Raw genomic sequence first — 23529 nt, forward strand, 5'->3', positions numbered from 1 at the left:
AAAACAATGCAATAATTATACTATTTTGCCTCATCTGAGGCCTTACTACTTAAACTTTAAAAATACATTACCAATTGGTACGTTTCTTAGCTGAATATACGTTACCTAAATTGTTTACTTAATACACTTAAAATTAAAGTGATATGTTCACATCCACAACCGGATCGAAGTGCAGGAAGGAGACTTAGACATCCATAAGCACTTTCAGACAGACAGGCATGGCTGGGTGATGTGAAGATATTATAGAGTGAGTACATTATGACAGTGTGCAGACACTGAAACACTATCAGTCAGGGATGGCAGAGTGATGGGAAGGCCCTGTACTGAGAGTATGAATCAAAGGAGACACTGCACACTTTGAAAAAGAGTCCTGGCCAGGATGGGTCCTGTCTAGGCTCTGTGCACAAGTCATGGTGATATGTGGACACTGTGAAACCATCGCAGTCTTGGTGCGCACGTGTTGTACTAGATAGTCACGGCATGGGGCAGAAATGTAAAACAAAAGTACACAGTCAATGCTAGGGAGGGTGATATGCAGACACTGTATACTGTGCTACGAGCCACTGGCATTGGACTCTTGTTTCCTCGAATAGAGATATACAGAATGGACCGTCAGGTGTTGAAGTACAAAAGTCTCCCATTAACAGCATTAAAAAAAGGTCTCACCTCAAATACAGGAAAAGGAAGGCGTAGACGGAGAAGAACCACATGAACTGGGAATGACTGGAGGGCAGGCCGTATTCCGTGGTGACCGTGGTGTGGGCTCCTAAGAGAGAGAACACGGCGCACAGCTGGTTGAACCGTTTCAGCAGCCCACCTGGAGCGCTACAGGAAAGCCAAGGTTAATGCTAAAGCTATCTACGCAGAACTTGCACCCACAAATGCTGCTCTATGAAGCCACCTCAGCCATGCAAGCCCACATTCAGGCTCAGAAAGAAGCACCTTAGATAAGAAGGAACACCCCAATCCTCTACTCCGACACCCGCCCACCCTATACCCCTAAAGTGTCCTCACCTTAAACAGAAACAATTATATATAGGCAAAATGATCCCACCTCGAGTTCCACTTTGACACACCTCGTACAGCACATAGGAGAATCACATGCAGAAATCACTCTAGTGTCTCAGACAGATGACAAGCTCAGGCATCAACCCCAGAATTTTACCAGGAAAGCGACTCTGATAACACATACCTCAACTCCACCACGACAGAACCTTGAACATCACTCCTGAGCCTTCCATTAAGGAAACAAGGATGAGACAGCCCATAGACGCATTCCACGTAGACAAGACTTTTATATATTACAGGCAAAGGAATCTTTCTTCAGGAGGTTTCATCGGTCCTCCTTTCGCAAACACTTGCGCACTCAGGAAAATTGTTTACTACTACTTTTCATGACACCACTTTTAGCAATTCTCCTTCATGTTCAATCTGCTCCCTTTCATTGGCTGGGAAACAACGGACGTCTCGTTCATAATTCCCAAAACCCCACTCCACGTGATCATTCCAGAAGTCTACTTTGCTACCAACAATGGCTCAGTGCCATGCCCTAAGGAATTTTATCGATAACCCACAGGTGACATTGGAAGACAACTTGACATTTGTACCAAAAATCAATACCACCATCAAGACTGCCTTATACTATGTAGAATACTCATGGGAGGGAGAAACCTACTCCTAACTATTCCCCACAATGTTACTTTGATCTTAGAAATAGGCTTATTCCACCAAAGAAATGGAACATTAAGAGGCAACGGCATACACAGAACTATGCTGCGCGTCTTGCCTTCCACCTGAAGCAGTGTGATCATAACCACCGTGTAATGAAGACCGGACACTAACGGACTACCAAAGAAAGAAAGCATGGAATCAAAAGTGCACATCAAGTCCTCACAAGTGCTCTAACCTAACCAGGTGGCCTGGATGCAATTGATGAACCTATATAAGATGCTGGACTTCCATTAGTAAAAGAACAAACGCAAGATGGCAGAGGTTTACAGGGCTTGCATCTCTGAAACTCCTTTTTCACGTGTAATCCGCCTCAATGTCTGAAATGGAGGAGAGAACTGAGGACCAACTTCAACTCCAAACAATCTTTGGCTGGGGACTATTCTGTGGAACTACCTCACCGTACTCCATGCATTACACATGCAAAAGCCCTACAAGTGATCTACTTTATAATCAATGTTTATTCACCCTCCTTAAAGATGTCCCATCTGGGGCACTTCCCTTCGTCCACTACTCCTATCCCTGCTCCAAGGGACCCTATGTCTGCATTCTCCTCTTACAAGTTCAATTCCACTAGACCAGGATTATACACTCTTAATTCGGGACTTTGCCAGTTTCCTATTTCAAGCGCTCATGCTGTCCGTCACCTTCAACGACTAAGACCTGCGCCACAACACAAATGGTTAGCCTGTAACGATACGGATTTATCTATTAATCCTCAGTCACAGTGCGCTGTACAGTGAATGATACTTTAGTGTAGAAGCCAAGGACTGATTGATTTCAAGAATCTCAAACGTTTCAACCAATATAGCATGGCAGTAGCTTAAAGTAACAGCACATATGTCTATAACGTCTCTTAATGGCAATCCAAAAAAGTATCAGTAAAACATCCTCACAACGCAACTGACTCTTTCTGAGGAGAAGCCATGTTTTCACTGCTTAGATTGGATTTGAGAAAAAAGGACACAAGAAACAATTTGGGCTGAATATGAATATTGTATATTAATTTTGGAAGTTCAGATGGACATCTAACTGTAGTAGAATATACTGCATTGTTTAGGGTTCGGTGCTTGAATCTCACTTTCTTTTCTTGCTAGACCCATCACCGGTAGAAAAGCCAGATGCCACGATATATAGCGGGGTTTCCACTTCTGCAGAAATTCAAATCGAGGGCCACATCTGCTTGGACAAGTCTATAGTCAACTACTAAAGAGGGAGGGGCTTCCCTGACAAAAGGAACTTTTTTTGTAAATAAAATGTTTCCTGTGATTCATTTAGACAAAATGTCACGTATAATTACGAATAGACAATTCAAGGTAATGGGTGAAATACTTTCAAAAAGTCCCAGCCACAGGCAACTGCGTGGGCTGAATTCCAGTCAATCATTTTCCGCTCACTATGCCATTATTATTATTATTATTCCAAAGAACAGCCATATGTAAATCAGCACTGATTCTTTGTCGAGACCGCTTGCATAACCCACAAAGCCCTTCACACACATAACCCTAACTATCTGGAGAATAAACTTTCGAAAGCTGGAAGAGCCAGATCTCTAAGGAGCTCCAACTCACTTCTTCTCGTACCTCCCAAACTAAAAAAGAAATCTACCCAGACACGCTCATGTTCTCGAACTGCTCCCGGGATCTGGAACTCTCTCCGGAGACACCTGCGCTGCAACCCCTTTTTCCGGCTTCAAACGGGACCTTAAACACCTACTGCTCAACAACTACTTTAACTCGCACCCTAACTGAGCTAGGTTCCCTAACCTCATGCACATTCTCCCTTCACCAGGTGAAGCGGTAAATGTATTGTTTCAGCGGTCTACTATGTCTTGTACTCTTTTAGCTCATGCTGTTCGTATGTCTGCATATTATAACTACCCTTGCGGCCCACCAACTTTCTTTTTCTGTATTTATGCATGTACTTCATTGTTATGATTTCACATTACATGTAAAGCGCTCCGATACCTTCAGGTCTAGCTAGTGCTACATAAAACTTATAAATAAATAAATGTCAGTACCGGAAACTACGAATTATGCTTCTCTTTCTTTACAATTAAAAATTACAGCAGCCAATCATAACGCAGAAACAGTAAAACAACATTTTCTAAGAGGCACAGCACAGCCCCAACATCATCCACTTCCACCAATCAGGGCCCACCAGCCCCAACAAGACTCCATAGACCTTCCTCTTTCTTTGCTGCTTAGCAGCCACAGATAAGTGCTATTGGACTTATTTTGACCTCTCTGGCCTGGGCCCGTCCAGCATGATGCTCTTAGCAGTGACTCCGGGCTCATTAAAATGTAGGACTGTCACTGAAAACCAGTATTTTCATTTTTTCCAACAGGTCCACTGTATCGGCGGAGCAGAGCTAAAGCAGGAGGACGCGCCCTTCAGAAGTTTGTCCTCTTTGCATGGTGGGTCCCCCACATGCGCTGTACACCCATTCTGGATTTCTCCGGTGCGCACCAGGAAAGAAATGTTCCCTTCGCCACGCGGCTCAGTCCAGCGCTCCTCTGCCGAAGGGGCTGGTAAACAGATTAAAGGGCTCTGCATTAGGGATACAGGCAGATTCCTCTTCGTTGTGCTGATCCTGCAGGTGGGGGGGGGGGATTACTTTCCCTGTTCCATCACCTGCTTGGGACTGCCCCTCCCACTCGGACTCTCTTCTTTGAAGGCCTTGACTCGATGCATTGCACCATTATGGCTCACTACATCCCTGAGTGTATAAGACCTGTGTGGGGTATGCTCCTTGCGAAGAAAGGCTAGTAATTACCTTGGATAACACTGTCTGTAAACCTTGCACTGGTACTAGCACTGTGCCCCTTCACAAAACTATTAAAACGCTATGCCTGAAAAGAATTGGGTACCGAAAACTCAGTGGATCCCTTTATCCTGGAGGTTAGGTTGGTGGACCTCTCCCCCTCCCCAACCTGAGACTTCCAATTGGAATCACTTGGAGCCTCTTCAAAGGAGAACTCCTCCCGCCTTACTAGACAAAGGCTATGGTGCCACTTCAGTGCCAGGACCTTCTGGGGCATCTCTGAGGGGTTACCCGTCACTCGATGATTCTTCATCTCTCTTCCAGATCTCATCAGTCCCAGGAGGACCTACAGCCCAGGACTTTAAAACGAAAGAGAAAGTTTGTATCAGGTGGAGGCACTTACTAGGTCACAATCCAGGCTGTTCGATTGAGCCAGATGATACTACACACCTGGACTCGACTGAGTGTGTCGTAATTTGGCAGTACCTGAGTTAGCGTTTAGCTCTGCTGTCGACGACATTTTGCTGGCGGCCGATACACAGGACCAGTGCGAGGAGAGTACACTCTCCCTGCTTTCTTTTCTTGCTGAACACAATCACAGGGTTTCACGAAAGAAGTTACAATATTGTAGACCAAAGGTGACCTACCTCGGTCATCTTTTGTCTAAGGAGGGACGTGCATTAACATCAGATCGAATTCAAGCAATTTTAGTTACACCAGTCCCTTGCACGCAGAAGGATGTTCGCGCTTTCATAGATTTGACGTCCTTTTGTAGGCAATGGATACTAGGATTTTCGTACATTGTAAAACCTTTGTTAGCATTGCTGTCCAAAACTGCACCAACTCCCCTTGAATGGACGGATGAATGCCAGAATGCTTTTGAACAATTGAGACAAGCTCTTTGTTCTGCACCAGTGTTAGGTAAACCAGATTATACAAAGCTCTTTACACTGTAGGTACATGAGAAGGATGGGTGTGCATTGTCAGTCTTAGTACAATTACACAGAGATAAACAGAGACCGTGCGCATATTTTTCAGCGGTACTCAATCCTGTGGCTCGAGGACTGCCTGGATGCCTCCGAGCAGTTGCAGCAACAGCAGTAGCTATACGGCAGAGTGAGGGAATAGTTTTGTCACACAAATTGCTGGTGTTAGTTCCCCATGCAGTAGATGCGCTATTGAACCAAACGAAAACGCAGCATCTAACCAGTGCCCGCTTAACAGGATACGAGCTAACGCTGTTGGCGCCACACATTACATTAAAAAGGTGCGCCACTTTGAACCCTGCTACGTTATTGCCATATCCTGTTACTGAGACCCAGGAAGAAGAACAACATGATTGTGTTTTTCTGACTGACGAACAAACAAAGGGTCGTGTCGATTTGCAGGACACGCCACTTCCAGATGTAGATGGGGAACTGTGGGTTGATGGATCGTGTGTGAGATTGCCAGATGGTACGGCTTCCGCAGCCTATGCGATCACGACACTTAAGACAGTGGTAGAAACAGCACGAATACCGCAAAAATCTGCCCAAGCAGCTGAACTGATAGCCTTGACGAAAGCATGCGAGTTAAGTGCTGATCTATGTGTGAATATCTATACTGATAGTCGTTAAGCCTTTGGAGTAGTGCACGATTTTGGCCTACTCTGGAGGGAACGAGGGTTTATGACCTCACATGGAACACATATTATGCACGGAGAGTTGGTATGCGATCTCCTGAACGCACTATTATGTCCAAAGAAGGTTGCGATAATAAAATGTAGTGCACATAAGAAAGTGACAGACAAAATAGGGCAAGGAAATGCTTTTGCAGATCGCATAGCGAGAGAGACTGCTATGTTGCAAAACGACTCCCCTATGTATGTGGTGAGATCACAAGCCGAGCGATGGCATGATGCTAGAGAAGAAATTCAAGATATACAGAAGTCAGCATCTGAAGCAGAACTCGTAACCTGGGCAACAGAAGGAGTACTGGATGATGAGGGTTGTTGGAGAAGCAAAGACATGAAGAGATGGAAATTACCCGCTGCTTACTTGCAGGCAATGGTTCAAATTACGCATGGGCTGGCACATATTGGAGCTCTTGCAATTACTAAATTGCTTGCACAAGTTTGGGAGCATCCTGAGATTACCAGCACGGCTAGGAGAGTAGTGCAGACCTGTCTGATATGCCTACAGTATAATCCTGCTAAAGGGACCTATACTCCTAAGGGAGGGTTCGTTCCACCTACTGCACCATTCGAAGTACTGCAAATGGATTAAATCCAGCTGGAGCGCTGTAATAACCTCAAGTATGTCCTAGTGGTGGTGTGTGCTTTCAGTAAATGGATTGAAGCCTACCCCACGAAGGATAATACAGCATTAACAACAGCCAAGATGTTACTCAAAGAGTACTTCCCACGTTATGGTGTTTGTAAATTTTTGTGGAATGATAATGGTCCTCATTTTGTTGGGAAGGTAGTGGAGCATGTCCTGAAAGGATTGGGAATACAACAAAAATTTCATGCTGTATTCCATCCGCAGTCAGCAGGTCTGGTAGAGAGGTACAATGCGACTCTGAAGCTGAAGTTAGCGAAGATCGTGGCATCTACGTCTTTGAAATGGCCGGACGCTTTGCCATTAGCATTGCTGTCTATCAGATCAGTGCCACATTCCCGATCTGGCCTCACACCCTATGAAGTGGTGTTCGGAAGGCCCATGAATATTTGGTGAGTTCCAAAGCCTCGTTTGATACATAATGTGCCTTGTATAATGATGAACGATTATTTGGCACGATTAACAAATGATTTATTTTCTATTCACCAACAGGTTCGAGAAGCGCTCCCCGACAATTACATTGGAGAGGTTCACAATCTTCGTCCTGGCGAGTATGTCATGATTCGGGTGTTTGAGAGGGGGGGGGAATCAGTTCTGTCCAGTGTAGCGACACCCGTCTTGAATCTCGGAGAAGAAATCAGCGGCAGCCTCGGTTCTCAGCACTATATTTTTAATTTTTAGTTGGTTTGTTTTTGAGACTTTGTTCTTTGTACTATGGCACCTATGACAATGAGAAACAGAAGAATTTTGGGTGCGGTTCTTTTTGTTATGACAATGGTGGTGATAGCAGTAATAGCTTGGATTACAGAAAGACTGTTTCCTGTACGGGACTATGTACTGCCTACCACTCCAATTCCATCTGAACATTTCCATTTTACTTTGCCCTATCATGAAGAGAGACATAGACAGACTTATTTGAATAACAGTTTCATTCAAATTTTACACCACACACATAATATGACAAATACCACTAATTGTTGGGTATGTGGTATGTTGCCTGGACATCAGAAGAAAGGAGGAACTCCACTTATTCCTCTTCCTTTTTCTCACAATGGTTCGTGTAATGCTTGGTACACACTTCTCTTTACATTAAGATGGCCGACAAAGGGTGGACTACTTTTTCGGTTGAATAAGGTCTGTTACAATGATCGAGATGGCTATCCACAAGCAGAGGGAACTAAATTTGAATGGGAAGAATATCGACCGGACAATGTATCTGCGCCTCGTATCTTCACCAACCAGAGACTTACAAATATGTCCAGCTTACATGTGATTAGTTATTGATACAAAAGCAGATCTTTGTATTAGAAATAAAGGAACAATTCCGGTAAGGAGAAGTGAATGCAATATTACCCTCACTTTTGATACACCAAATGGTATTTCATTTGTGGCCTCACGAAACACTTACTTTATCTGTGGTAATAAAGGTTATCATCGTCTTCCTCTTGGATGGTTAGGCACATGTTACATATCTTTTGTGTTACCCCCTGTGTTTATTGCCCCGCCTATGTACCATAATGACTTTGTATTGTATCACGATTTTATACTGAATAGAGTGAAGAGAACATTGGACATTGATGACGTCGACCAAACTGACACCTCACTACAACAATATGTGGATTTTAATTTAGGGTTGTTCTCTTTTGTCGGTGCTGCTTTAAACAGCAGGAAAATTAGACGGCTAACACGTGTTGTGGAGGCAGTTGCTAATGAAACTGCCTCTGATTTAGGGAATATAACTGAAGAGCTCCAAATTACAAGAATTGTTACGCTTCAGAACCGGATGGTTCTGGACGTAGTGCTAGCTGATCGTGGGGGTGCATGCCGCATCATTGGAAGTAGTTGTTGTGTTTATGTCCCTGATAATTCGCCATCTGTGTATGATGCCATCTCTAAATTGCACAAAATTGCTGCTGAAATTCATACTGTCAATGGTACTTCGACTTTTTCTGGCTGGTTTTGGACTCTGCTTAGTACATGGGGTTGGAAACTATTAACGGTTCTATGCGTGATTATAGGGATATTCTTCTTTTGTTGCCTATGTATTCAATGTGGTCCTACTTTATGTTCTGTATGTATTACAGCCTGTATCCCATCCAAACGAGCTATTGCTAAAAATGTACAGATGAGTAATGCTGAAGTAAAGCAAATTATGATGATCGATATTGACGATGAACATCCGGATTACTTCCATTATGAGGTAGCTTCAGCTAAACGCTAAAAGGGCCGTCTGTCGTAATTTGGCAGTACCTGAGTTAGCGTTTAGCTCTGCTACACGAGCTCTTACTGTTAACTTGACCAAATTTTCGGGGGCCATTTTGTATTTGGTGGCTTCCATTTTGTATGAACATGCGGCCTCGTGGTCAGCATGCCCTTTCGTCCTTCCTCCATGCCAATGAACTATACCCTGCCCAGCAACAGGCTATTTTTAGCGATGGTCAGTTTTCGCGCATGCGTACACATGATCTTTGGACTAACGAGTGGTCACTCCTTAGGAATGTTCCCCCAACTGACCAGTGGTATTAAGCCCCTCCCACATGCTGGCTGTGTTCCAAAAATGTCCTTATATGTACCTAAAACTGTTCAAATGTATACCGCCTACCTTTTTATTGCTGTTAAACTGTATAAAAGAGGTCGCGCACCGATGTTCGGTGTGATACTTCTTGCATTGCCGAAGGGTGCTGTAGGAATGTACCACCACCCCATGGGGTCCTAATAAACTTGTCTTTTGCATTTCCAGTTTCCCTGCCAATCTCTGTTATAAGGTGTTCGAGAGTTTTGCAGAGTATGTAGGCCTGACAGAACCCGATACCACAAGTGGACCCCCCCAGTCAGGAGGTAGCAGACTATGTCCAATCCCATCTACCAAAGGTTTTGAGAGGGAGGTCCCTGTGAAACTCTGTTCCCAAATGCCCTAGGCCTGTGCTTGGGGGTAAGGTCGCAGACCCCTCCAACCTTGATCCCAACCTGACAACTTTCCTAAAGAAATACTCCTGTGATCCTAACAAAGGGATTGACAGAGCCTGGCATGCTTGTAAATACAAGCTTCTGGATCTGTTGGGTTCTTTACCAAAAAATCTGGAAATGGTAGTTCAGGCCAAAGAAACAAATGTTCCTGTTGACCCACATAATTTACTGGGGTGGTTCCAGAGAGAGGTTTGCCTCCTCTGCAATGACTGAAAATATTTCTAAAGCGCACAGCTACTACAGGAGTGCCCCAGCACAAAGGTAAACGACCAGGCAAGAAACATCCACCCTACAATTGAAACAGAGGAGTTTTTAATTGCTTCCGAAAAATAGTTTTGTCTGGAATGTATCAGAGTTGTAAGGGAAGCTCATTCCAGTGCTTGGCTGCCAAAACAAAACAGGCCAAGCCACCCAGCTTCTTGCACTTGGTGTGTGGGATAACAAACAGTTGGGCAGACTCTGACCGTAAGGTACTTTGTGGGCTGTATTCATGTAGGTTGTTGAACAAGTGTTTAGCACCAACCTTGTAATAAGCTTGGTGCGCCAAGACCTAGGCTTTAAAAATTCTCTGTTCTTTATCGGTTGCCAATGAAGTTGGTTACGGTAATGTGCTACCAAAGCACGTTTACGGAGCTCAAACAAAAGTTGAATTGACTTGTTCTGCACAGTTTGCAGCAGCTGTATTAAATCCTGGTTTCCCAAATAGAGAACATGGGCGTAGTCTAATCTGGAGAGAATCAGAGCCTGGACCACTGATTTCAGAGCTTCCCATGGTAGGAAATCAAAGAATTTGCTCAAACGCTGTGGAGAGGTCTAACAAAATTAGGGCGACATTGTGAGCAGAATCCAAAGTTAGCTTAATGGAATCCGTTATTCCCATGAGCTCAGTCTTCATACTAGGCTGAGCCCTGAAACGCGATAAGATGAGTGAAGAAGATTGAAAATATCCAAAAACGTAGATAATTAGGTGTTAATCTTCTCAAGTAACTTTGAAATCCAATGGTGCAGGGAAATGGGTCTAAAATTAGACAGGATATCCAGGTCAGAGTTAGGTTTTTTTAAGGAGCCGGATATCATTTGCCCTTTTTCAAGAGTTAGGAACTACTACTGATCGCAATGAGGCAGCAAAGAAATCCAGATGTATTGGACTTAAACTGTCCTCTATTTGCCTCAATGTCAATTGCCCCAGTTCCGCTGAGTGATGTAAATCATTACTGAAGCGTACTGACCCAAAGTTGGAGAAATTAGCCATGTCCGAAGCAGGCAAACTGTCTTCTCTTTGGTGACAGGTTCGTAAACGACCTAGGCAAATATGTTGCCACGTTTGTGGCTTTGGATAATGTCCAAACCTCTCTAAAGAAAGTCTTCAACAGTGGCCTTTTTACAAAGGGTGGACGCTTCAAAGGTCGAGCGCCAGTCTGTAGTTTTCAGTAGACCTCCAATCGAGGTTACAGCTCCAAAAGAGAGGTGCAAGGGCGAATGCTGGGCAACAAACCTTCTACCCCTCCAGAGCCAGAGGGGGCGTGGTCATTTCCAGAAGAACTGCAATCGAGGAGGATCCTCCGACTCCACTTTTACAGGTGAAGATTATCCCCACTGAAGATGTGGTATTGGGGGACAGGATCATGCATTTCCTCCACAATTGGGAAAAGATCACAAAGTAAGCATGGATATTGGAGACAGTTCAGGAATACAAAGTGGAAGTCTTTGGTACCCCAGGCAGGACGGTTGGCCTCTTCCTCCTCATTTTTCCCCAAGCAGAAGAGTTGGTATGCAAGGAAGCAATCGTTTCCTCTGTCACACCCCAGGGGTTTTGCCAGCATGATTTTTGTGGTACAGGCTTTCGGTTAGTCCTCAATCTCAGACCCTTCAATTCTTGGGTGGTGTACCGCCACTACAAGATGGCAGGTATCCATCTTTTAAGAGACCTTCTACAGGAGAGAAACTGGCTGGTCTGGCTCTATCTGAAGGATGTCTATTTGACGATCCCGGTCTCTCCCCACTCACAGGCGGTTCCTCCAGTTCCAGTGCAGCAGGGGCACTAGTACGTATTCACAGCCCTCACCTTTGGTCTGTACTTCAAGTTGCTAAGGCCCATGGTGAAGTCCCCCAGGGAGAGAGCGGTACCCTTAATAATCTACTTGGACAACCTCATGATCATGGCTCAAAAGAAAGACACAGTTCTCCATTTCTCTTGGATGGCCCAATTGCTCCAGGAGCTGGGATTAGTCACAAATGTAGCAAAGTCTCTGTTGGTTCCCTCTGAGACCTTGGATTTCCTGGTTTTAAGTCGATACAACTATTGCCCAGCTCAAAACTCCCAGCCTCAAAGATTGCATCCATCAAGAAAGAGAGGAGACAAGCATGGTTTTCCCAGACAATTTTCTTGAGGGTCCTGTTCAGGCCATTTTCCCAGCCAGGACCCCCCCTTTAATGAAATGAACTCTACGACAACTCAAAATTCTCCACATTAGCCTAACCATAGGCTGCTCCCGTTTGAGCATTTGTATTTCACTTTTACCCTGCAATCACCCTATTTACTTATTTATTTATTTTGACATTTATTAAGCGCACAGCTACCCCCAACGGGGGTGTCCCGGCGCTGAGGAATGCAGATCGAGGGGGGGGGGGGGGGGGGGGGGGGAGTTATTGGCCCGAAAATAAGAAAGTTTTCAGTTTGCCCCTGAATTGAGACTCGATGTCAATGAGCCGAAGGCTGATGGGTAGGGAGTTCCACAGTTTTGAAACTGCCACTGCAAACGCTCTGCCACCCTTTCTCGCAAAACGGAATCTAGGGGTGAGCAGAAGGCGAAGGTGGTTAGACCTGAGATTGAGAGAAGATTGGACTGGTTTAAGTCTATGTCTCAGGTATTTTGGGCCTTTTCCGTTGAGGGCCCTAAAGGCTAGGACCAGGGCCTTAAACTTAACACGGGCCGTAATTGGGAGCCAGTGCAGTTTCCTTAAGTGGGGGGAGATCGAGTGTCGATAGGGGACTTTGCAGATCAGCCAGGCAGCGGCGTTCTGCACAATCTGCAGCCTATGGAGGAGGTAGGCTGGAAGTCCTATATAAAGGCAGTTCGCATAGTCCAGATGTGAGGTGATTAGGGCATGAGTCACTGTCTTCAATGCTTCAGTGGGGAGGAAGGGGGACATTTTTCTGATCATATGGAGTTTCCCAAAACAAGCAGAGGTGACTTTCTGGATCTGAGTTTTAAAAGATAAATCATTATCAAACTGGACTCCAAGATTGCGAGCCACTTTTACCGGAGAAGGTGGAGGGTTGAGTTCCACAGGCCACCAGGTGGCGGGCGGCAAGGGAACAGTTTGATTAAAAAATAGCACCTCCGTCTTATCCGTGTTAAGTTTTAACGTGTTAGAGGTCATCCAGGCCACGATATTGGAGAGACAGGTTCTAAAATTTTCAGAACCAGACAGCGAATGATCTCTAAGGGAAAAAATAAGCTGCGTATCGTCAGCGTAGGATATCACTCTGACCCCCAAAGACTCGATCACCTTTGCCAGGGGTGCGACATAAATGTTAAAAAAGAGGGGGCTGAGGGCAGATCCTTGGGGCACCCCGCAGCCTAGAGGTTTCCTGTCCTTAGACCAGAAAGGTCGGCACCAGACTTGTTGTGTACGGTTTGTAAGGAACGAGGTAATCCAGGCCAGAGGGGAGCCACAAATTCCTATCTCTCGGAGTCTGGTCAGGAGGATGGCATGGGAGACCGTGTCAAAGGCTGCGGACAGGTCGAGGAACACAAGCATGGCTACCTCTCCCCTGTCCACAGTCTCCCGCACGGTCTCCGCCACCTCCAGAAGGGCAGTCTCCGTGCTATAACCGGTCCTAAAGCCGGATTGCGAATCTTGTAACAGGACATTGCTTTCAACATAGTCCGAAAGTTGTTCTTGCACTAATTTTTCCAAAATTTTGGCCGGTTTAGGTAGCAAAGATATCGGACGATAGTTACTGAGAACAGTGGGGTCTGCATCAGATTTTTTTAAAAGAGGAATGAGGATAGCCTGCTTCCAGGTCTCCGGAAACTGGCCTGATACGAGAGAAGAGTTCCATATCGATAGAAGGGGCTGTGCAATCGCAGGAGCGACTGTAGAGAAAACTTGAGCAGGCATGGGATCTAAGGGTGAGCCTGATTTGCATAATTGCAGTTTATTCATTGCCATGTCAAGAGTAATGGGTTTGAACGCCCCAAACCTAGTGTCTTTGGGCGTAAGATCGCTGGGGGGTAAGCCCTCTGTGTCTGGGTTATTCGCTATATTAAACGAGGCATAGATGAGGGTAATTTTCTCATGAAAAAAATTAGACAATTTGTCGCAGAGTTCTGTCTTATGCAGAAGGGCAGCGGGGTTAGTAAAATCTTTCACAACTTGAAAGAGTGCCTTGGACGAATTGTCTGCAGATTTGATTTTGTTGGCAAAATAATCCCTCATAGTTGTTTGTTTGAGTTTGTGGAAATTTTTTAGAGCCCCGTTAGGCGTTCAAGTCTTTTGCATTTACTTTTTTCTTCCCTCAGCAGCTGAGAGAACCAGGGGGCAGAAGGCTTGGTTCTGGCTGAGGAGAGGACAATGAGGGGGGCAATGTTATCAATGGCCGTAGTCAGATGTTGATTCAGCTTAATAACATCCTCAATGTTCGCAGAGGGTTGCCAATTAAGTTTGGCCAAGGCAGGCTTAAGCTCCTCCAAAGATACTTTGAACCACTTTCTTCCCGTCCTCTCCATCCTACAGACCGTGGTCGCAGTAGGTGGGAGTATAAGGTTGAAAGGAATCATTCTTTCATTGTTTCCAATTGCTTTTTATATACGCCCGATTCATTCTTTTTACCTACTGGAGTATTTGTACCCTGCAATTCGTTTTATACTGCGCCACATTCACTGTTTGAAAGCCCTCGAGTCATTCACCTTTTTAAAAAACTGTGCCTGCACCCTTGTAAGGATATCACACTCATTCCCTGGTCAGCCACTGCTTTTCAATTTGCCTATTGAGCAGAGAGAAATGAGCATTCGACTCACGTCTGGGGACTGCCCCATGCAAGTCAGCTGGCTAGACTCATGTAGGAGATTGCATATCGAATTCAGAAGGCACAACAAAGGAATCCCAGTCTGTGCTCGGCATGTGCCTAGTGCCAGAACCCCTGGCAGTTTTGTCCAGGGTATGGCCCCTGACTTGACCTATTCTAGAGAGCAGCTCGCAAGTCTGCAAAACTATGTTAACTCATCGAAATGTCTATCTTTTACTGCATTCAATGAACTTCACCGTAGCAACAACAGTAGCTGCCCCTCTTGTGGATTTGAGGCCAGTCCCTCTGCACTCATCCTTAGCTCCGTCACTTCCTCTACCAAAAATTGATTCTACTATCCCCCCCAGGGAACTGAAGGTTTCCAGGAAGACAACTTAAATGGGATAACCGATTAATGCCAGGTCAAGAACAAAGGGGAGTTTGCAGAGGTTATTGTGACACACAATCCCGATTGGTCCATGAAATAGAAACCTGGGCCCAAGAGTTGCCTGGTTCTGACCCGGTGGATACTATCCCCCAGGCTTCACTATCCTCCTATTGGACAGGATAGGTAGAGCAGGGGGAGGGCTGGCAGTTATTAATAAAACAAAGTATTCATGTCTCTTCTCAAAAAGCAAATGCATCCAGACAGGACAAATACAGAATGTGTGTCAGAAAATAACTGAGAAACACTTGTAACTCTAAAATACATCAAGTTTGTTTGGTTTGGAAAGGTTTCCAATGTTCATTCCAGTGCTTTGGAATCCCGCACATGGGCGGGACAATTCAGGGCTTATCGCCACTGATGAGGATCACGTGGAGGAGAATATGGGGACATTCTAGATTGGAAATTATACGTTTCATGCAGCAGCAAGAAGCCTGAGATTCTGAGTCAGAAGATGTCTCCAAGCACAAAGTGGTTCACCACTCGCTCATGCTCTCCTAGGACTCTGGGTCAATCTCTTTGAGCCTCCCTCAATGTGGTCCTTGATTTTAACCTGGACAGGTTTTACAATCCAGAAAACATGCCAGGGAGGAAAAGGGCTGCAGTCTGAGCACCCACGATTGTCCAGTAGAGCCCACCCTGCCGCCAAATAAGCCCCAATGCCTGTACTTGAAAACATTTAACGTTTATGGGCCTTTATAGTCTAAACATCACTCTGCTTTATATGGTCTTAATTTCTTTATTGAGCATTTGATTTCATATTGTGTTTATATTAATTCTTTGGAAACAACTATTCTTTATATGAGAAACAGCAAACACATTTCACAAAGTTAATCACTTATATAGGGCGGATGCTCTCTCCCAATTGCATCGTTTAAGTATTTTATTGCTAATTATTAGTGGCCATTAGTTAGGCCAATCAGCCCAAACGCCCATACGAGTAGTGATGCTGCAGTATGTAGTAATCCACTACGTGAGTGGAGATTGTAGTACATTGTCATTTGAACAACTAAACACAAAAGAAGGATTGTCACACTATATATATAACAAATGTTTATGTTGCGATATGGTGCAATGCTACCAATAAAACTGTTTTAAAAAAATGTATTAGTGGACATATAATAGTATATGCGGGCCATGATAAGCCGGCATAGCTCCATCATATTTTGAGAGAGTGCACTTATTGAGTCCTGGTTATATGTGAACAAAGGAGTCTGAATGCGAGTAACCTATGCTCATCTTGGGAAGCGATGGCCTGCCCCAACAAAGCAACCCTCAGGGAAGTATGTATGTGTGGTGTGTATCTATGAAACAAATAATTCAGTTAAACAATTTATATTTCGATGCACACCAACCTAAGGAAATAACAGTAGGCAAAACAAAACAAATGGAGATAATTGGTTCAGAAAAAATAACAAAAACAATTGATTCAAAACTTCCCAATGGAAAAGAAGAGTGTAGAAACAGTGTCAAACTGGCAACAATCCAGAATAAGCATTTACAAATACATTTAACCTTATGTAGTCTATAGCTTTTAGAACCACCCCATGATGCCACGGCTAGCAATATTCCACAAACAAACCCCATATTGAGAAGCATGCCCAAAATATGCCAAGCTTCCTCATTATACCCAGGGTGTGCAGCATCGTGCTAAGGTTACAAAGAATGGTCACCTTTATGAAAGAGTTGTTAGTATCAAGTGGGGGCACTGTGCCAAGGGCCCATTTACGAGACCCCCAAAAATTGTCAATAGGTGGCACCTTGATGTGAAAGAGGTAGCTGTATACTAATGGAGGCTACCAGGCGGAATGTGACCCACAATGCTAGATGTTAGTCAGGAGGCCAACCGGGACAGACACCACATCAGAGGGGTCTCGGTTTCTCAATTTATTTTGGTCGCTCCCTCTCCAGTCTTCCCCACCCCGAACAGCAGTCCGGCGCCTCTAATTACAACCTGCTCATTCATCGTATTTTTGTGGTCAACACAGAAAAGGGTCAGAGCAGGCAATAAACAGATAAATAATAATCAAAATGCCCCGATGCTGGAGGTGTCATACTTCCCACATACCAATTGTACTTTGTTTACATTGGCACGGGCTGGTCAGCTTTTCCCTTGACTATGTCCCCATACAGCATTTCATTACAGAAGCAATGAATGACAGAAAAGTATCATAATACCCAACTCTAAGTTCTGTAAATTGTGCCACAGAGTTGTACGGGACGACGGGAAATCAAACAAGGAGGGTCCTAGAACAGCGTGTCAGGATGCCTGGTTAGGAGGAGCAGACGAACACGAGAGTGCACAACCAGGTCAGGAAATGCAAGACAAAGGACACACGAACAAAGGACCAGAAAGCAAGAAAAACGGACACGAAGATGACAAAGCTATATCAATTGCAAGTAGACAGGAAACAAGAATGTCACTGCTCCACTATAATCAGGTTCAGCAACACCCTCCCCAGACAGGAATCAGGGGAGGTTCAAACACAGACACACGTGCACAGGTCGATCGACGAGCACGAGTCCTTGCTACCGCTCAATGATCAACAGAGTCCCAAGGAGTCCTGCTATAGCCAACAAAGGAGACGTGAAACGGTGCGAGACTTAGCGCTTGTTATCCCTCCTCCCCTCAGATCAACGAGCAGGGATAACCTATTGTGCATTCATTCACACTACGGTGGAAGGTCAAAATACTCCCACTCCAACCCAACCTCTCACAAAAACTTGAGAAATAACATCAGAAAGGAGTCCACATCTTTGTCTGGTGTCACATGGTCACAGAGTCTCCTCAACTCAGTACCATGCCTGCTTTGACGAGGTGACCTTTCACGGTCTTTGTTCCCCGTAAGGTAGATCCTTACAGCCTCCGGCTGCCTTTGTGACTGAGGCACAGCTGCCAGTTGCGGTACCAGAGGAGGCACCAATAAAAGCAGCCGCTGCTGAGGGACATCTCTCAGAGTAAGCAAAGACTGAAATCTGGGCCTCAACTGGAGTGTGGTCCCTCAAAACCGACACCATCATTTTCCTCTTTCCAGTCTCAAAACCTTCCTACCTCGCTGGTCCATTTGCCAAGGGTCACTGTGAGGTAAAATGACTGACTCTTCGATGTAAAGTATCTTAATAGCAGCAGCAATTATGTCAAGGAGACCTCTACAGTAAACCTCAAACAGGTTTGCAGCAAATCTGCCCATCAATACAATAACAACAAAACCCAAGTTAGGCAAATGAGCAGTTTCTGGTGGGCCTCGTGATGTCAAAGTTCTAAAGTGGCGAAATTGCCCCTTCCAGCCCTTTCTCCCGAGGGGGGGATTTAAAAGTAGAAGAGCTTCTTTTCATCTTCAAGCGCCTCAACAATAGTCATAGGTGAGCTCCCCCTCTGTCCTTTAACCTCCAGTACAATACCTACTGCCATGGTACACTCAACTATGAGAGCCTGGAAGGCGAGCTAAATGGACTGTTCATTCCACCAAGAATTACGTTCATCACAGGGAGGAGACAAAAAGAGCACGTGTACAGATCAAAAGAGCAGCTGAGGACAGATCGTCCTCTACAAGAGCAACAAACGATGAAACCTTAGAATAATAAAGGGACTTAAGATACCTGGCAACTTAAGATTTCGCCAGCCTCACAAGACCTTACTGCCACGATTCCCCCAAGTCCCAAAAGACCTGCACCTAGACAGCCAGGCATCCACCACTGTAGATCAATTCTTAACCGAGTCTTTATTAAAGGGGAATGCAGGGAATAGACAGAAACAAGTCACTTTGTCCACCGACATTCAGTCCGAGTCCTGACAGGAGCTCACGGATAGAATGGTGTGCGGAAGGATCTGAACTTAGAAACTTAACTGTAGTCTCTTCCAATGTTACTCAGGGGCCCGCTCTCCAGACTGAAAGGAGTGCTTTAATGATCACACAAACATTTTCATCATGCACCTCCCCATTCTACAATTCATCAGCAGTGATGCAAGACACTAGGTGACATATTTCATTTCACATGCAGGGCAGAGCCTCACTCAACAGACATGCAGAACGACTCCTTTGCACCATTCCAGGCATAAATAAAGATTGAACTCTAGGGCAAAAACAACTATAGATGAATAGCACACCAGAGGCTAGCCTGCAAACATCTCAAACATTCCCAGCATCAAGCACTAACTGCTCATTGGAAAGAGCATTCCACCCCACATCCAACACATTACACTGTACTACAAAGGCTCAGGAAAAAGCACAAAACCCAGCACCAATTGCATGATTCATGCAGCCTTATTCCCTGTATCTCGTGCCCTCCTTGCCGTGTGGCCCTTATTTTGTGCCCCCAGTATGCCCTATCTGCTGCTCAATGTGCTCTCCAGCACCCCCACTGCCTCCTGTGCTGAACCCACCCCTCTGCCCTCCCCTGCAGCACATCTTACCTTCACATGGTCGTGGCTCGCGGATGATGTTCTTTATTAACCAGTTGACACCTTCGTTGACTATCAGCCCCCCAAGGAAGGAAATCTGGAAGAGGGAGAAACACATAACCAAATCACTGATAAACCAGCCCAGGAAGAAAGGAGGAGAGAAAAAGACTATTTGAGACTCACCGTATGTAGCTCCCGCTTGAATATAATGAGAGTCATAAACCCAATGAGAATAAAGATTGGACCCAGGCTCAGATAAGCCAGCAGCTGACCTGAAAAGTCCCCTGGAGGAGAGAGAACACACGGTTAAAAGATCTGCCCCAGTGCTTTACCGAGTTCGAAAGGGGCAGCATGCCTTCAACTCATTTTATGTAATGTTGTACAAAGCTGCACTACACACAGTAAACTGCAGAGACTGCCCCATCCCAATCCTCAAGTCTCAGACATACAGAGAAGAAACGTTAAAGGCAGCCACAAATGGTAACAGCAGGGCACTTTTAACTTGTCACTAATACTCCTGGGGTTCCATACTTTCACTATGGGGGAGAGGGGGAGAGGGGGGGAGAGGGGGGAGTGGGGGAGTGGGGAGAGGGGAGTAAGGACCAGGGCTAGGGGAGTAAGGACCAGGGCTGGGGGGGGAGGGACAGAAGACTGGGGCAGGGAAGAGGGGGGCAAAGGGAATAGGTGCCAGGAGGAGAGGGTGAGGTTGTAGCAGGAGATACAGGGGGAAAGGATAGCATGCAGGGATGGAGAGGTGGTATGGAGAAACATGGACCCATGGAGAAACCAAGGGGTAGGCAGGAAGGGATGAGGGTACAGGCAGAGTGTGGGAGAGGGAACAGGTAGATGTGAGTGGACTGAAATTGCAGATAAAGAGAAGGCCGTACCAGAACAAAGCAGCCAAACACAATAGGCTTATTGGATCCGATACAGTATGAAAAGATGAATCTTTAGGTGAAGGGGAAGGATTAATGGGTAGGTTTGGCTCCGAGGTCCAGAGTAAGAAATCCAGAGGAGAGTGGTGGTGCCTGAGAAAGACTGATGCAGTGGACACAACATTGGTTGACAAATACCCCTCGCTAGAAGACAGATCAATCCTCTCTATTGGGAAGGAGTTAGCTGGCAATCAGGGGAGACTGAATGAGGAATTCAGTGACTTCAAGCATAGCTGTACCCTTGAAAGGTACCATGACATCATTAATGGTCTTCTCATGGGCCACGGACCCAAATAAAGTATACTTCTTTTTAAAAGCCCACGCACTGGTGCATCTAGAGCAAAGCCAGAATTTTCAACATGCCAATCCAACACAGGGTCTGGACGGATGGGCAATATCTGCGTCTGCCTCCCTCCTAAACCAGTTTGCTTTCAATTTACCTAAAACTTTGCCTTCTGTTGTGGTGCTGGAAGCTGCCAAGAACCACAGGCCCTACCGGAGGATGCCGGGGAAAAGCCATACAATCCCTTGGCCAGTTGGAACACCCCTCTAGTCTGCCACCAAGCCCAGAAGCCTAAGGAGTGAGGAGAATGCAGGAAACAGTCTATCCTGAACAGAGGAGTGTTCCAACTTTCAAATGAAGCAAACCTTAAGATTTCCCTCTGAATTCCTAGCAGTGGCCAAAGAGTAGTAAATACTACCTCCCTCAAGTAATTTACAAACTAGCACAGAGAAGATAATAGGCATAGATTGTACTGGGCAGAGAATCCAGAAACGTAACTGCCCAATGAGAGAAGAGGAGCAAGCTCCCGCCAGGAGCACAAACAGCAAAACGCGCCTGGCTGAAGCCTCAGCGGTGCAAGTCTTAAGGAACTGATTGCTCAACAGAAACAGGCCCTTGAAGCCCAAGTACATTCCAGAAGAAGGTTGAGGACCTCCAGAGATGTTCTGATAACCCGATGCAATATTGGCTTTTACTGCCACAGTTGACGAATGATCCTAAATGCCAGCTGCTTCTGATCGAGCCTCTAGGTGTGCACACGAACAGCTAGCTCGAGAAGTAGGGGCCTGCGGAAAACAGCTGTAGCTGCCCTCACTATTGAGCACCGCACGTTCTTCCACGGAAGACTGGAGTCTAGTGGAGACCCTAAACCGTCACCCTCCACCCCTTCACTTTGTGATCATACTCAGTGCGCCGGAACCCTTTTCTAAGGGATTCCTCAAAGCAATGTAAATTTGAAGAAGGAATGCATGGGGTTTTCAGCCTAATACTGAAGAAACTATGCTCACAGCATGCCACCTACAAACAGACGGCTCTTCTCATTTTATAATGGGGCAAGTGCTAGGGTTGGAAAGGACAGCCATCCCTGAGGATAGCAGGCTCGCTCAGCTTTATCCAGGTCGAAGCGTAGGGAAGCGGCTGCGCCTTTCTTTGACCGATTCTTACAGAGAGTACAGAAACTGCAGCGTGGTAAGAAAGATCATTTTGTGTCTGTACTCTCTTGCAGTAGGAAGCACAGTCGCTGGAGGAAAGATCACAACAAAACCCAGCAAGCTACCTCTAACCAATGTAATCTGCTTGTCCAAAATGCTGAGCGCCTGCAACCCTCAACTCAAGCATCCCATGGGTATTAATTAGCAAAGTACACAAATGTTGAAGCCTACATATGAAGAGCAACTGCTTTCCAAGTTATATCAATGGAACCCATTTATTCACAGAAGTCTCAGAGTTAGGAAGATGAAGCGATGGCTTTTGATGCATGCAGAGCAGTGGTGAGTGACATTATCTTGCACCTGCCACAGTGTGTAGAGAATGTCTTCTTGAACAGTCCGAATTAAAGGCTAGAAAACTCTCTGAATGATGCTCAGAGTACTGTATTTACACATATGGCATTGGCCATATTTTACCAGAAACAAAATATAACCTGTTGTCCTGCTAGGCCTCCTTCAGATGGGAAGATGTTGACTCTATAAATGGGCATAATATTCTACATGAACATACCAGTGACGTACAACTTCTGCTGGTTAAGTCTGTCACATTAAACTCACTTCCCTTGGGGTTTCACCACAATGCAAACTTTGAAGTCATTGAATAAAAATGCCAAGTACTCTACTTTCCTTCTTGTACCTCCATCAGGGTTCTTGGTCACTCACACACCTGTATGAACCTGAATTCCTTCTTGCTCGTTCAATTCTAGCTCTAGTAGCACCTTCTGAGATCTTTGCATCGTCTGCCCAGAGGCATCTCTCTGCATCCGGGCCTTGTACAAGGTCCCCGTCACTTCTCCAGTATATACCACCCACATATCAAAGCTGAACAGGAAGCAGTGGATTAGATAGAGCAGTGATCCCGCTCTCAAACAGATCAGCTTTTAGTGTCGCCTCCCCTGCCTCCGACTGACGCTAGGCAGCGATGCTCTCCAGTTTATTTCAAGCAAGTAGTCACAAATTGTCATCATTTCAATCAAAACATTTAGGATTCACTTTTCATTAAGCTTCTTAAATCACTATAGCAGACCTGTGTCAGTGTAGCTACAACGCCTGCCCTAAAAAGCATGTGACTTTTGCTAGAACAATCTTGGCATCTTAAAATAGAAAAGGTGAAAACAAGTGTACTAGCAACTGGAACCAGGTCACAGGATCCCCGAAGTGTTGAGCTGGGGAGCAATGTGCAGTGCCAGGGAAAGCCAAATGTCCTGATGATCTTGTACTCATTGTATGTGGGCCAGGTAATATTTTAGGAAACATCTCTGGGTTAACAGTGACCGTTTCAAGGCATATTTGTCATGAAACGTTGGTGTCTGGTCGGTAGTGTACACAAGGTGGAGCAAGTCGTTTCAACAACTCTAGGCAAAAGAGTGCCACTGATTTTATTTGCTTTTACCTTTTATATGTTTATTCTTAAATGGTTACTAATCCAGTAATTACAATTTATAGGACAAGCAAAACTGCTAAA

General features: G+C 45.3%; 1 protein-coding gene across 3 annotated transcripts in view; it reads right to left on the reverse strand.

Moving 5' to 3' along the window:
• DOLPP1 (dolichyldiphosphatase 1) overlaps positions 1-23529 on the reverse strand; it is a 60539-nt gene that overhangs the window by 27053 nt on the left and 9957 nt on the right. For all 3 annotated transcript variants that reach the window (XM_078646262.1, XM_078646263.1, XM_078646264.1), the window contains exons 2-4: positions 19822-19922; positions 19651-19735; positions 667-766 (exon numbers count right to left, since the gene is read on the reverse strand). In XM_078646262.1, coding sequence (XP_078502388.1) covers positions 667-766; positions 19651-19735; positions 19822-19922 — 286 coding nt within the window. The remainder of the gene's footprint in view (positions 1-666; positions 767-19650; positions 19736-19821; positions 19923-23529) is intronic.

The sequence above is a fragment of the Lissotriton helveticus genome, chromosome 5_1 (genome assembly GCF_964261635.1).
Source record: "Lissotriton helveticus chromosome 5_1, aLisHel1.1, whole genome shotgun sequence".
Classification (NCBI taxonomy): Eukaryota; Metazoa; Chordata; class Amphibia; order Caudata; family Salamandridae; genus Lissotriton; species Lissotriton helveticus.